We start from the raw sequence: 13,370 nt of genomic DNA, 5'->3' as shown, positions 1-13,370 counted from the left end.
ATATTTTTTTTTTTTAGGAATTACTTCGATATTTGATGAGTTGGCTGGGAGTACGTAGAAAAATATAATAATTTTTTTTTCTTTCAAAATATATATATTTTTAATATTTTTTTAATAATATATGAAAAAGAAAGCATTAAACTTTTTAACACTTAAAATTAAAATATAAGAGACCATATTTAATGAATTCATATTCCTTTGGTTACCATTCTAAACCTACACTAGAGGAAAAAACTTGATAAGTTGCTCTTAAAAGTGGCTTATAAGTTGCCCTTCGTAAGTGCCACCAATGGGGGATCACTTTTGTAAAATTATCAAAAGGTGCCCTTAACAAGGGCAACTTATAATCTTATAAGGTGCCCTTGTTTGCAACAAGGGCACCTTATGTGAAACTTATAAGGTGCCCTTGTTGCAAACAAGAGCAACTTATGTGAAACTTATAAGTTGCCCTTGTTGCAAACAAGGGCACCTTATAACCTGCACATAAGTTGCTCTTGTTGCAAACAAGGGCAACTGTTGAGTTTTTTTTTTTTTTTTAAAAAAAAAAAAATCTGCAATATAATTCCTAATATTCTGCAATATAATTTCTGATTTTGCAATATAATTTCTGTTCATCAAACATCAGCTTGACATTCTCAAAAATGATATAAATTTCAAATGTCCAATAATATTACCAAATTAATTCAAATGTAATTAATTAAATCGATAAATAACAAAATAATATAAGAGTCACGAATAACTACAAGCCTTCTCCATTTATTACACTGAGGGTAGTTCACAATCGTTGAAGTAAGTAGCCCACTTGTCTCGAACTTCATCCAACTCCTTTTTGGTAAAGGGCCCCTCCCTTGGAGTTTTGAAAACCTTTAAAAGAACACCGTACATGCAAACCAATAAATTAAATTAAGTTTCATATGCGAAAACAAAAAATTATATTGGACGCGAAAACAATTATATTGGCCAAAAAATGACATTTTTGAACCCGACTACCAACAAACGAACCTCTTTCCACATTCTAACCCTTTTTCATGATTTATAAGATTAGTCAGATGATTATAAGACTCATTTCAAGTTCGTTATGCACGCCTATTGGTCATTTGGATCGATATAGGTCATTTATGGACAAAAATGGCATTTTCGATCCCAACTACGAACAAACGAACGTATATCCACATTCTAAACCTTTTTCATGATTTAGATGATTAGTTATATGATTACAAAACTCATTTCAAGTTCGTTATGCACGCCTATGGTTCATTTGGGTCGATATAGGTCATTTATGGTCAAAAATGGCATTTTCGATCCCAACTACCAACAAACAAACTTATATTCAAATTATCAACCTTTTTAATGATTCATATGATTAGTTATATGTTTATGAAACTCATTTCAAGTTCGTTATGCACGCCTAAGGGTCATTTGGGTCGATATAGGTCATTTATGGCCAAAAATGGCATTTTCGATCCCAACTACCAACAAACGAACCTATTTCCATATTCTAAACGTTTTTCATGATTCATATGATTAGTTATATGATTATAAGACTCATTTCAAGTTCGTTATGCACGCCTATGGTTCATTTGGGTCGATATAGGTCATTTATGGTAAAAAATGGCATTTTCGATCCCAACTACCAACAAACAAACTTATATTCAAATTATCAACCTTTTTAATGATTCATATGATTAGTTATATGTTTATGAAACTCATTTCAAGTTCGTTATGCACGCCTAAGGGTCATTTGGGTCGATATAGGTCATTTATGGCCAAAAATGGCATTTTCGATCCCAACTACCAACAAACGAACCTATTTCCATATTCTAAACGTTTTTCATAATTCATATGATTAGTTATATGATTATAAGACTCATTTCAAGTTCGTTATGCACGCCTATGGTTCATTTGGGTCGATATAGGTCATTTATGGTCAAAAATGGCATTTTCAATCCCAATTACCAACAAACAAACCTATATCCATATTCTAAATGTTTTTAATGATTCTTATGATTAATTATATTATTATAAGACTCATTTCAAGTTCGTTATGCACGCCTAAGGGTCATTTGGGTCGATATAGGTAATTTAAGGCCAAAAATGGTATTTTCGATCCCAACTACAAACAAACGAACTTATATTCAAATTATAAATCTTTTTAATGATTAATATGATTAGTTATATGTTTATGAAGCTCATTTCAAGTTCGTTATGCACGCCTAATGGTCATTTGGGTCGATATAGGTAATTTATGGCCAAAAATGGCATTTTCGATCCCAACTACCAACAAACGAACTTATATTCAAATTATAAACCTTTTTAATGATTAATATGATTAGTTATATGTTTAGGAAACTCATTTCAACTTCGTTATGCACGCCTAAGGGTCATTTGGGTCGATATAGGTCATATATGGCCAAAAATGGCATTTTCGATCCCAACTACCAACAAACGATACTATTAATGTGCATAAATTGACCAAAGTAGATGAGAATGAGACATTTTCGCTCCCATTATCGAACTCATGAACATATGGACTCATTTTAAACTAATTACATGTTTTATATGCTATGTTTAAACTTTTAGGCTCATTCCAATCTAGTTATGACGTTTTAGGCTTGTTGGGTCGTTATGGACATATTTAGGTTAAAATGAGACATTTTCGCTCCCATTTTTGAAATTTTAAACTAATTACATATTTTATATGTTTTGTTTAAACTTTCTACGACTCATTCCAATATGGTTATGCACGTTTTAGGCTTGTTGGGTCGTTATGGACATACTTAGGCTAAAATGAGACATTTTCGCTCCCATTTTCGAACTCATGAACCTATGGACTCATTTTAAACTAATTACATGTTTTATATGCTATGTTTAAACTTTCTAAGACTCATTCCAATCTATTTATGCACGTTTTAGGCTTGTTGGGTCGTTATGGATATTTAGGCTAAAATGAGACATTTTCGCTCCCATTTTTGAACTAATGAACCTAATGATTCATTTTAAACTAATTACATGTTTTATATGCTTTGTTTAAACTTTCTACGACTCTTTCCAATATGGTTATGCACGTTTTAGGCTTGTTGAGTCGTTATGGACATATTTAGGCTAAAATGAGACATTTTCGCTCCCATTTTCGAACGCATGAACCTATTGACTCATTTTAAACTAATTACATGTTTTATATGTTATGTTTAAACTTTCTAAGACTCATTCCATTCTAGTTATGTACGTTTTAGGCTTGTTGGGTCGTTATGGATATATTTAGGCAAAAATGAGACATTTTCGCTCCCATTTTTAAACCAATGAACCTAATGATTCATTTTAAACTAATTACACGTTTTATATGCTTTGTTTAAACTTTCTAAGACTCATTCCAATATGGTTATGCCACGTTTTAGGCTTGTTGGGTCGTTATGGACATATTTAGGCTAATATGAGACATTTTCGCTCCCATTTTTGAACTAATGAACCTAATGATTCATTTTAAACTAATTACATGTTTTACATGCTTTGTTTAAACTTTCTAAGACTCATTCCAATATGGTTATGCACGTTTTAGGCTTGTTTGGTCGTTATGGACATATTGAGTCTAAAATGAGACATTTTCGCTCCCATTTTCGAACTCATGAACCTATGGACTCATTTTAAACTAATTACATGTTTTATATTGCTATGTTTAAACTTTCTAAGACTCAATCCAATACGGTTATGCACGTTTCAGGCTTGTTGGGTCGTTATGGACATATTTAGGCTAAAAACCAGGCTACGATAAAATTATGCGTTCACATAAACCCAATAATTAAATTTAATTATACTAGTATTATTATCATTGATCTCTTATAAATAAATTTATAAATCAAATAAAAACAACTAGAAAACTTAACATTAAACTTGCATGTTAACTTGTCCTGTATTTTGAGAAACAATTGAGGCACAGTATTATTTGTCTCTTTTGTTTTTCGAATTGAAACTTTAGATTATATGATGATTAAATTCCTTATAAAGAAATTACAAATCAAACAAAAAATCTACATGAACGAACAAGTATATTTGTTATCCTTCTATTAGAGTAATAGCACGAAATTTGGAAATCAAACTTTAGTACTTTGTATTCCATTAGTGGCAATTTTAGATTTTAGTAGCGTGTAAAATATTAATTCCGAGTTCGTTGCTGCCTAGGTTAATTCAAGGGGCAGGGAGCCGTCAGGGATATTCCATTGTGTACAAAAATAATAAAATAAAAAAAAAGAAAATGAAAAAAGTACCTGCAACAGGGATCTCAACAGCAAACTCGGTGTAACATAAAACAGAGAGCATAGCAGAGACACCGGAAACAGCAAAATATAAAATAACAACAGGACCAGCATCTTGATTAGCCTCTTGACCAGTAAGTACAAAGATACCAGCACCAATGACAACACCAATACCGAACCAAGTAAGATCCCACCAAGTTAATGATTTCTTCATATCATGGTTGCTTTCAGCCTTCACTTGGTTGAGTTCTGTATCATCCAGAGACCGTGTCGTAAGCCTATTCAAAACAAACTAAACAGACTAAGAAACAGACACACTATTGTACAACATCAAAACAGACTGCAGCAAAACAGAATTACTGTATTGTACAACAACAAAACAGACTACACCTGGACACCAGCAAAAAAGACTGCACACCACAGAACAAATTGCACACCAACACGCAACACACCCGCACACTAAACAAGCTGCATACTAACCAGCAATTGCTTGTTCCTGGTGGCAGATACGCCGAGCATGTTCTCCCAGAGGAATAAATCGAATATGAAGCTTTTGAATATCATCAATGGTGCCTATTGTGAGTTCACCTTCTTTTGCGATCGCAAGGCTGTTGACAGAGAAAACAGAGGATTATTAGCACAAAAGCACCAAAGTTTATATTACAGAACTTTAGATGGTTAGCTCCATTAACATGCACAAGAATAAAAGAGAGCAATAATGCATGTAAGTTTAAAAAAGAAAGACCATGTAAGTTAATAAACAAAAGAATTAAACAAACGAAATAAAAGACAAGAGAAGTTCAATTTTCATTGACTAAATAAAAACACTAAGCATTTGAAAGAGCTGGCTAGCTTTCATTTCAGAGGGTCAGTAACTAAGATAATGCACTTGGTGTTCACATCTATGTAGTTGACACTAAAGACAGCTGTTGACTGAAAAGGATAAGCACAGCTCATGATTCATAGCTATATACTGACAAATAACTCTTAAACATCCACCATCAATAGTAAACTAGATAGGTGATCTAAACCCATAATTTTTAATTCTGAGACAAGAACAGAGAAGATAAAAAATAGCTGACTCGCTTCTCTGAAATGCAGAACATGAATTATTGATAAGTAAAAAGCGGTTAGATTCAGATCATCAATTTATACGTGACTTACAAGAGCATGTCATACCCGTACTGACAACAAAAAGAGTACAGGTGCACAAAATACAGCGTGATTCTTGGACAACAGAGAATGAAGGATAACACAGCATCAAATAAACCAATTCAATGACAACTGCATAGTAAGCTTCGAAGATTTTTTCAGAATGCATTACCATATTGAGTATTTTTGATAAAGATTCAGAAAATCTACTTAGAATGTGGGTATAGTGAATCCTTAATATTCCACATTAAGCACGACAATAACTTAAATAATTTCTATTAAAACACCCTTAAATATGGACAAAGACTGAAACAACTTGAAAAATGCAGAAAATTAAATATATATATATATATATATATATATATATATATATATATATATATATATATATATATATATATATATATATATATATATATATATATATATATTAAAGTTGGATAGTAAGAGTACTTTTGACATCGACCTACCACTATTGCAATTAGATTGATGACAACAATTGATTTAGATAATCCAATGCCCCTAACTTCTATAAAGCAACCTTATTATGTTATGTCCACCCTTTTAATCAATTGTATACAATCCTCAATTACAACTGACTGAAAAAAGAAAATTAAAAACAAATGATTACAAGTACTCTGTGATTCTTTATTCAGATAATGAAACAACCCAATTCTATAATAAGGCAAAAATTACGTCTCAGCTGCACGGGATTCAAAATTTAAGACGGGCAGAATCATACCTTGAGCCAGAAGGAGAAGGAACAACTATAAAGCAATTCAGCTCATTTAATTTGGCAAGACTAGTACCCCCAATGTGATGGTCTCTGAGGTATTTGGTTCCAAAATCATCAACAAATTCCAAAATCAAATCCAAAACCCTTAACAAATTCCAAAATCAAACAATCCAAACCTAGAATACATCACCAAGGAACACAATTCCAATTCGAACAGTAAAAAAAGTACAAAAAAATCAAAAGAAAAACCTAAAAAATCAAAAGCTAAGAGAAATTAACAATAATTACATACAAAAAACACAAGAATCGAACTTGAATAACATTTGACTGATAATTTATTGAATAATTAAGCATAAACTAAAAACAATAAAATCAATAAATTTAGGGTTATTTAACCTGTGAGAGAAGAAGCTAGCGGCAGAGGAAGGGAAGTGGAAGCAGCAGCGGAATTCAGGGTGCCGGCGTTGAGAGCAGCATAGAGAGAGAAGAAAATCAGGAGGAGGAGAGCTCGAAGGAACACCGACATCAAATAGAAAGAGGAGGAAGGATAAGATCAGCAACGAAGAATGAGGAAGAGAGAGAAGAGCATTGGCGGTGATGGGGGCGGCTGTGCAGACTAGACAATCGTCGGCGGCGGCTGTGCGGACTAGAGACGAGAGAGAGCGCAGAGACAAGTGATATGGAGAGTGAAGCGAGCAGCGAGAAGAGAAGGGGAGAAATATCTGGTTTCAGTACAAAATATTTAATATTTATTTTTTTTGTTTTATTTTTTGTCAATTAAAAGATGCTCTTGTTAGATAAGAGCAGCTTTCAAACTTTTTTTTTTTAACCATTATAAGTTGCTTTTGTTGTATAAGGGCAACTTTTGATGAGCAACTTATAAGATTTTTTCCTCTAGTGCTATTATGTCTAAGAAATTAGATATCTCTAATGTATGGTATCTTATTGTTTTCATAAGAAACCATATATCTTAAATAAATGGTTAACTTAAGTGGTGTTATAGGTGTGGTTTCTTTGCCTGTTTCTGTAGTAGTGTCATTCAAATAAACACTCAAGGAATGTTTTTGTTTACTTTGAATGTGAGTCTTTCCGTTGTCCAAACAGAAATTGATTATGATGATTAATGGAACATAATACCATTAAGTTCCAGCCTTTAGAAGGACTTTAAAACAAACATGATGACCCTACAATTAATGTAGCACAACTTTGCTTCATTTCCCACTTGTAGGTCAATAACCAGACTTAGCTCCCAGAATTTGAGTTCTTAACAAGAGCTAGAACCTCAAGCGGTAATCTAATACCATAGGAGTTTATTTTCTAAGTCGTTTCTCTTTAACATAAACTTCAAGGTAGAAATTGAATCCTGAATTCATTTCTTTTGTTCCCCTTTCCTATCCTTTCTAGCACGTTTTCTTATAGTCCTAAAGATTTTACTCTTTGCTTGATCTTCTTACTTTGTTATGCGTACAAAGTCCCTTTCTTTTATTCACTTTGAATGACAGCATCCAATGAGTCTAATTCATTATCGAATCAAAAGAAAATTGGTTGTTAACCATTGGTTATACATGAGTCTTTAACTCAATACTTCATTATTCCAAAACTACCCAGTATTCTGAATATATGAGGTCCAATTGGTCTACCATTAAAATTTTAGTCTGAAAACAACCATGAAGATCACTATAAGAAAATAGCATTCAAGATACCCTCTCACTCTCCTCTTCTTTGAGGATCGCTCTCAAAATTAGTTACCAATCGATCAAGGAAATATCGCAGTTCTATTGTCCGAACGCAATAAAGTTGAAGATTTAAGATTCTACAAAATGAACTAGCAAAGAAAACATTTGTCGTACTTTAATACTTGAAATAAAAGCATTCATGCAATCATCAAAGCTATCAAACATTTCATTCATTCAAAAGCAAAAACATGGTCCAAAATGAATGAAACGATTCCAAGACCCTAAAAGTCCTAAATCCTTAAGCAGCTTTGGCATGTCTTAAGTAGTTTAAGATTCTAGGTAAGCAAAACCTATTGCTAGTAATCTCCAAATTACTCTTGGTTAATAAGTTAATACCATAATTTATCCCATTGCCACAACATAATGCCATTGTTGTTTGAGTTGAAACCACAATCAACGTGCTCCTTTGGGACGCCTTACCACCTAAGTCTACTAAAGTAGCACCTTGCTTTGGCGGAAACCTACTATCTTAGATCCCTAGATTTTTGTAAGTGCTTAATTTGGAAGGCAACTTTTGAACTCAATATTACTTTGGACCTAGTTGTTTCTATGTTGGTTCGATTATTTAGTGAACTTAATCTAATCGAGTCATAGGAAACAACCTATTCATGCAAAGCATACATACATACATACATTCAAGCATAATATATATCAAAATGCATAAATAATTGGTGAACTAGTATGGCCCAAAACATCTTGTCTTGAAGCATCCAATCTTCATCACCATCTTGTTAGCTTGGCATCGTCTTGAATCTTCGTTCAATTGCTAACTTAAAGTTCTAAACTTAGAAATACTTGAAAATAATAAAATTACATCAAAATTTCCATGGTACGCAGACCATATTTAAAACGGTTCGCATACCGTATTTAACTATCCTAAATTGGTCATACTAGCCACTTGGAGTACCTGCATTACATAAAATATACATTCTATGCATTCACCCATTCGTATGCTAAAACGAATGGCCCATATAATTATGCAAGTATTTACGTGAATTAATTAAAATTCACGTTCACATAAACGCGTCCTAAAAGATTAATCAATTTCCAAATTATTAATCCTTAGACTTTGTTCTAATTAAAATTGAATTTAATTAAAATAATGCGACCTACGAAAATAATTAAAAATAATTATTTCATTTTAATTTCATTTAGTAGCTCCCACTCAAACCAATAATTATTCCGGATAATTAATTATGAAATACTAAATTAAAACTCGCGGCCCGGCCCAAGTAAATAAAATATTAAATTAAAATTCCCGTTAGCCCAAATTAATGCAAATAAGTCATGCCCAATTTTTTTTTAAAAAAAAGTCATGTGCTTGCTCGGGCTAGGCTTGCGCCCAGCCCATCGTAGCATTGTGTGGCCTACGAGCAAAAGCACGCGCACCCGCAGCCATTGCACACGTACCCGCAGTATTGCTGCTGCCCCTGTGTGCCTGGCTCGGCGTCGTCGCAGCGCATCGCTGCACATCGCAAGGCTTCGCGCCTCGCCATGCGCGCAACACACGCCCATCATCCTCGCCCAGCGCGCGCGGCACGCAGCGTCCGTGCTGCTGCCCGCGTCGCTGTGGCTCGGCACTCGCATGGTAGCTCGCATGGCTCTTCGAGCCACACGCCCACCACACACTCGTGTTCGTGCCTTTGGTTCGTGCCTACGGACCAACTTAATTAAAAAATAAATTTAATTTCACGAACTTTGCATTAATATTATTTTCCATAAAAAGTTACGATTTTTATTTTCGAAAAACAACGATATTTAACGATTTAATAAACTTAACGACAATCCAATTTCGTAAAATATTAAATCAAGGCTAACATTATTCAAATTTTTAAGAACGACCGAATCAACTTGAAAATTTTGAACTTTTAAATAATAAAATCTAAAACTTTAATTCGTTCTTTAACATTTAAATTTCAGATTTTAATAATTAGGTTTAAATGCGATTAAAATTAACAAAACCATTCAAAATTTTAATCCAATAATTTTTAAAATTAGCCACTGACCCATGGCATTATATTCCCTTTCCCAATTAACCGATTAGACCTAAATTATTTAAAAAATCAATTAAGGATCTAAATTTTACGAATTGGGGAAAAGCAAAATTAGGGTTTATACTTATTGGAAAAATCTGAAATATTTACCATAGATCAAAAATATACTCAGAGACATCATGTCAAAATTTCAAGCAATTCCGAGTTGTTTAAGTTTACCTTTTAATTGAATTACTTTCCGAAACTTTTAATTCTTATTAAAAAATTAACAAAAATGCCCAAAAAACGACACTTCGAGGCCTGTTTTTGCGATTTCGTTCCCATAAATTGATCTTAGAAAATTGTTTTCAATCAGATTAGGGTTTGAAAAATCAAAAAAGCGAATCTTTTTGAAATCAGTCTTTATTACGCAATTTATCCAAAAATTCATAATAAATCAAAAAATTCACAAAAAATTCCAAAATTTCGACATATGCAAAAACAAATAAAACATGCTAAAATATGATTTGAATACATTAGGCTCATAATACTACTGTAGGGGAATACAGTTAAACATAATAACATGTGCGGAAACAATCCCCAAAGCCAGGAAGCATGTATAAAGCACAGATTAAGCATACTTACATTTGAAGCGTGTTTTCCACAATAATCTGTCAACGAACACGGACTTAGAACTCCACTTGTTGTTCCTCTACTTGGTTCACCGACATGTTCAGATCCTTCTTGATAATCGTAGCTTAGGCAATCATTCAAGAGTTTGTGCTTTTGGGAAGAACACATCTATGGAGGCTAAGAGAGAATTAGGGTTTCTCTCTACTCCTTAGGGTTTGATGTGTGTAATCTTATTTTTCATTAGGTTAGGAAAAACATATTAGAATAGGTTATTAAAATAACCTTTCTAATGGACCAAGCTAACCGGCCAAGGACAAGGCTCAACCGGCCATCAAAGCCCACGAATGAGCGAGCAGATGCAGCCAGCTTGCTGCTGGGCCGCGGGCCACAACGCAGCAGCTGCTGCCTCTCTTGTGCCTTGGCCGCGCGCGCCATACAGCAACAAGGCCTATGGGCCAACGCTGCATTGCCATGCACGCTGCGCCCATGGGCCTTGCACTTGTGCGCTCCGGCTCGTGGATTGCTTTCGTATTGCGATTAAATTATCCTTCGACAATTTATTTATCGTTTCGTACTTGACCATCCAATGTCGTACGATACGATTATTCGTCTCGCCTAGCTTACGAATATACGCAATACGATATACGATTTCACGATCCAATGTTTAATCGTATAATTATGTTTTTCCGAACTAATTTCCCGAAAAGATATTAAATGAATTTCCGATTCATTTAATCCGGTGATCTGTTACATGCCATTGGTGTGACCTTGTAGGTTCAGTCAAGAGTAAGTTGTGAGCTTAATATTCATTAGAACTCACTGATTGGAAGCATTGCTCCAGCTAGCTGTTCCGATCACTTGATCTCACTGAATTAATTGTTCGCAATTAATCTGAACCTTGGTATTAGACTAAATGCACCTTGGTTGAAGGACATATTTCCTTCATCTCTAAATAATTATGGTCAAGTGGTATTAGCAAATGGTTCTTTTAGTTATTAAATGGCACTTTTTATTTATCAAATGGCACTTTTTATTTATCAAATGGCACTTTTTATTATTAAATGGCACTTTTTATTATAATGGCACTATTTATTATCAATGGCCCTTTTAATAGTCAAATGGTACTTTTTATGTTGAGATGGTAGTTTAAACCAACAAATGATACAAATTAACCGTTAACATGAATTATTTAATCCAAATTAAACACTTCATTTCAATACCCTTATTGCTAAAATATGTTGAGCTTGCAATTGTTGGTTTGCTTTTTACGGTAATTTGATTCTTGAAATATGGGCCTACATTCTTTTAATCTTGAAATATGGTATATGGCCCATTGTAATTTGAATCTTTATGGGCCTACATTCTTGAATCTTGAAATACGGCCCATTGTAATTTGAATCTTGAAATAAATGGCAAATGGGCCAACATTTTTTACTGTAGTATTGTGGCCTCCAAATATAATGTAAGGCCAATGTAATTTAAGAATCTAATTTAAGAAATGGCACTCACATGGGCACATGGGCCAACATTTCAAATGGGCCTTGAAAACAATTGTGTCTTTGCTTGAAAACAATTGAATTACAAACACAAATTGACACTACAGTAAAGGGACAATATGGGCCTTTGCTTGGAATTGACTTGGACTCCAACCTTTCAATGACACAAACTAATTAACATAATGAATCAATCACGCAAATGTTCAGCATTATTACAACTACAAGCTTACGGATAAAATGAAATAAAACTGTTCGCCATTATTTCAACTACAATAATTCACTACAAAATTAAGTCATTTTAGCAACACTTCAAATTTGTTGCTACTTTGAAAAAATCTGTTTCCAAGTCTAGTTAGCAACGGATTGGAAACGCAAAATAATGGTTACTAAAACGCTGGTTGCCATATGATATTAGCAACCAAATCTCAAACTATTTTGTTGCCATTTCGCATCCTTGAAATATGGTTTCCATATTGGTTACCATGTGTAGGAATACGTTGCCAACCCTAGCAACGGATTATTTACTTTGGTTGCTAGAAATAGCAACGAACTATTAAACAATGGTTGCCACAACTAGCAACAACTTATTAACATTGGTTGCTAAAAATAACAACAAATTAATAACATTAGTTGCTGAAAAAAGGCAACGAATATTTATTTTAGTTTCTAGTAGGAGAAACAAATTATTTATTGGTTGCTAATAGTAGCAACAGATTATTTAATTTTGGTTGCCAACTATGGCAACAAATTATTTATGTTGTTGATAACATTAGCTACAGATTATTTATTTATGTTGCAAATATTGGCAACGCATTATTTCTTGAAGTTGCTAATAATTGCAACAGGTCGTTTACTTTGTCTTGCTCTCAATAGCATCAAATTAGGTTTTTGTTGCCAAACCTAGCAACAAAATTTGCACTAGATACTTTTTTGGTTGCCAAACCTAGCAACAAAATATCTTTTCCATTGCTTTCATTTTATTACCTGCTCCATTTTCGAATTCTGGAATATTAAATTTTTTGATACAATATTTAGAACAATGAATAAAAAAAATAAAAACTTTCATTAAAGTTCAATTTAAAGCCTACAAAACAAGTTTCATCCCATTAAAATTGCACAATATATCCAATAACCTATATGCACTTTGTAATCCACCTAAATATGAAAGTTATGTACTTACTGTCAGTGGGAAAAAAAAATTATTTGCTAAACTAAATGTCCAAATGTGTTTCAACCAACAAGCCAAAAATAACACAAAGCAATGTAATTTCTTCTAATAATCATCATTCAAGATTGGCGCAAAATGACATTTTCATTAGGAAAAGAATATGAGCTTGCATAGCCTTCATAGCATCTGTTATTTCTTTAAGCTGCCTTATTGTTCCATCAAGCTT

At 33.3% G+C, this 13,370-nt stretch overlaps 1 protein-coding gene across 1 annotated transcript; it reads right to left on the bottom strand.

Moving 5' to 3' along the window:
* Positions 1 to 621: 621 nt before the first annotated feature.
* On the bottom strand, positions 622 to 12,969 carry LOC130461838 (uncharacterized). The gene is made up of 5 exons (XM_056830070.1): positions 12,961 to 12,969; positions 6,535 to 6,860; positions 4,731 to 4,858; positions 4,263 to 4,499; positions 622 to 864 (listed from the first exon to the last, which is right to left on the bottom strand). The coding sequence occupies exons 1-5, from the start codon at positions 12,967 to 12,969 to the stop codon at positions 815 to 817; spliced, it is 750 nt and encodes a 249-aa protein (XP_056686048.1). The 3' UTR covers positions 622 to 814.
* Positions 12,970 to 13,370: the final 401 nt, after the last annotated feature.

The sequence above is a fragment of the Spinacia oleracea genome, chromosome 5, assembly GCF_020520425.1.
Source record: "Spinacia oleracea cultivar Varoflay chromosome 5, BTI_SOV_V1, whole genome shotgun sequence".
Lineage (NCBI taxonomy): Eukaryota > Viridiplantae > Streptophyta > Magnoliopsida > Caryophyllales > Amaranthaceae > Spinacia > Spinacia oleracea.
This window is presented reverse-complemented; position numbering and strand designations above follow the sequence as displayed.

Bases quoted from the DNA above. Each gene is read 5' to 3' on its own strand.
- LOC130461838 (XM_056830070.1), bottom strand. The intron at 4,859-6,534 runs GTTAAATAACCC...CTCTGTCAACAG, and splicing joins GCTAGCTTCTTCTCTCACAG to CCTTGCGATCGCAAAAGAAG. The intron at 865-4,262 runs GTACTTTTTTCA...GTTCTTTTAAAG, and splicing joins TGTTGAGATCCCTGTTGCAG to GTTTTCAAAACTCCAAGGGA.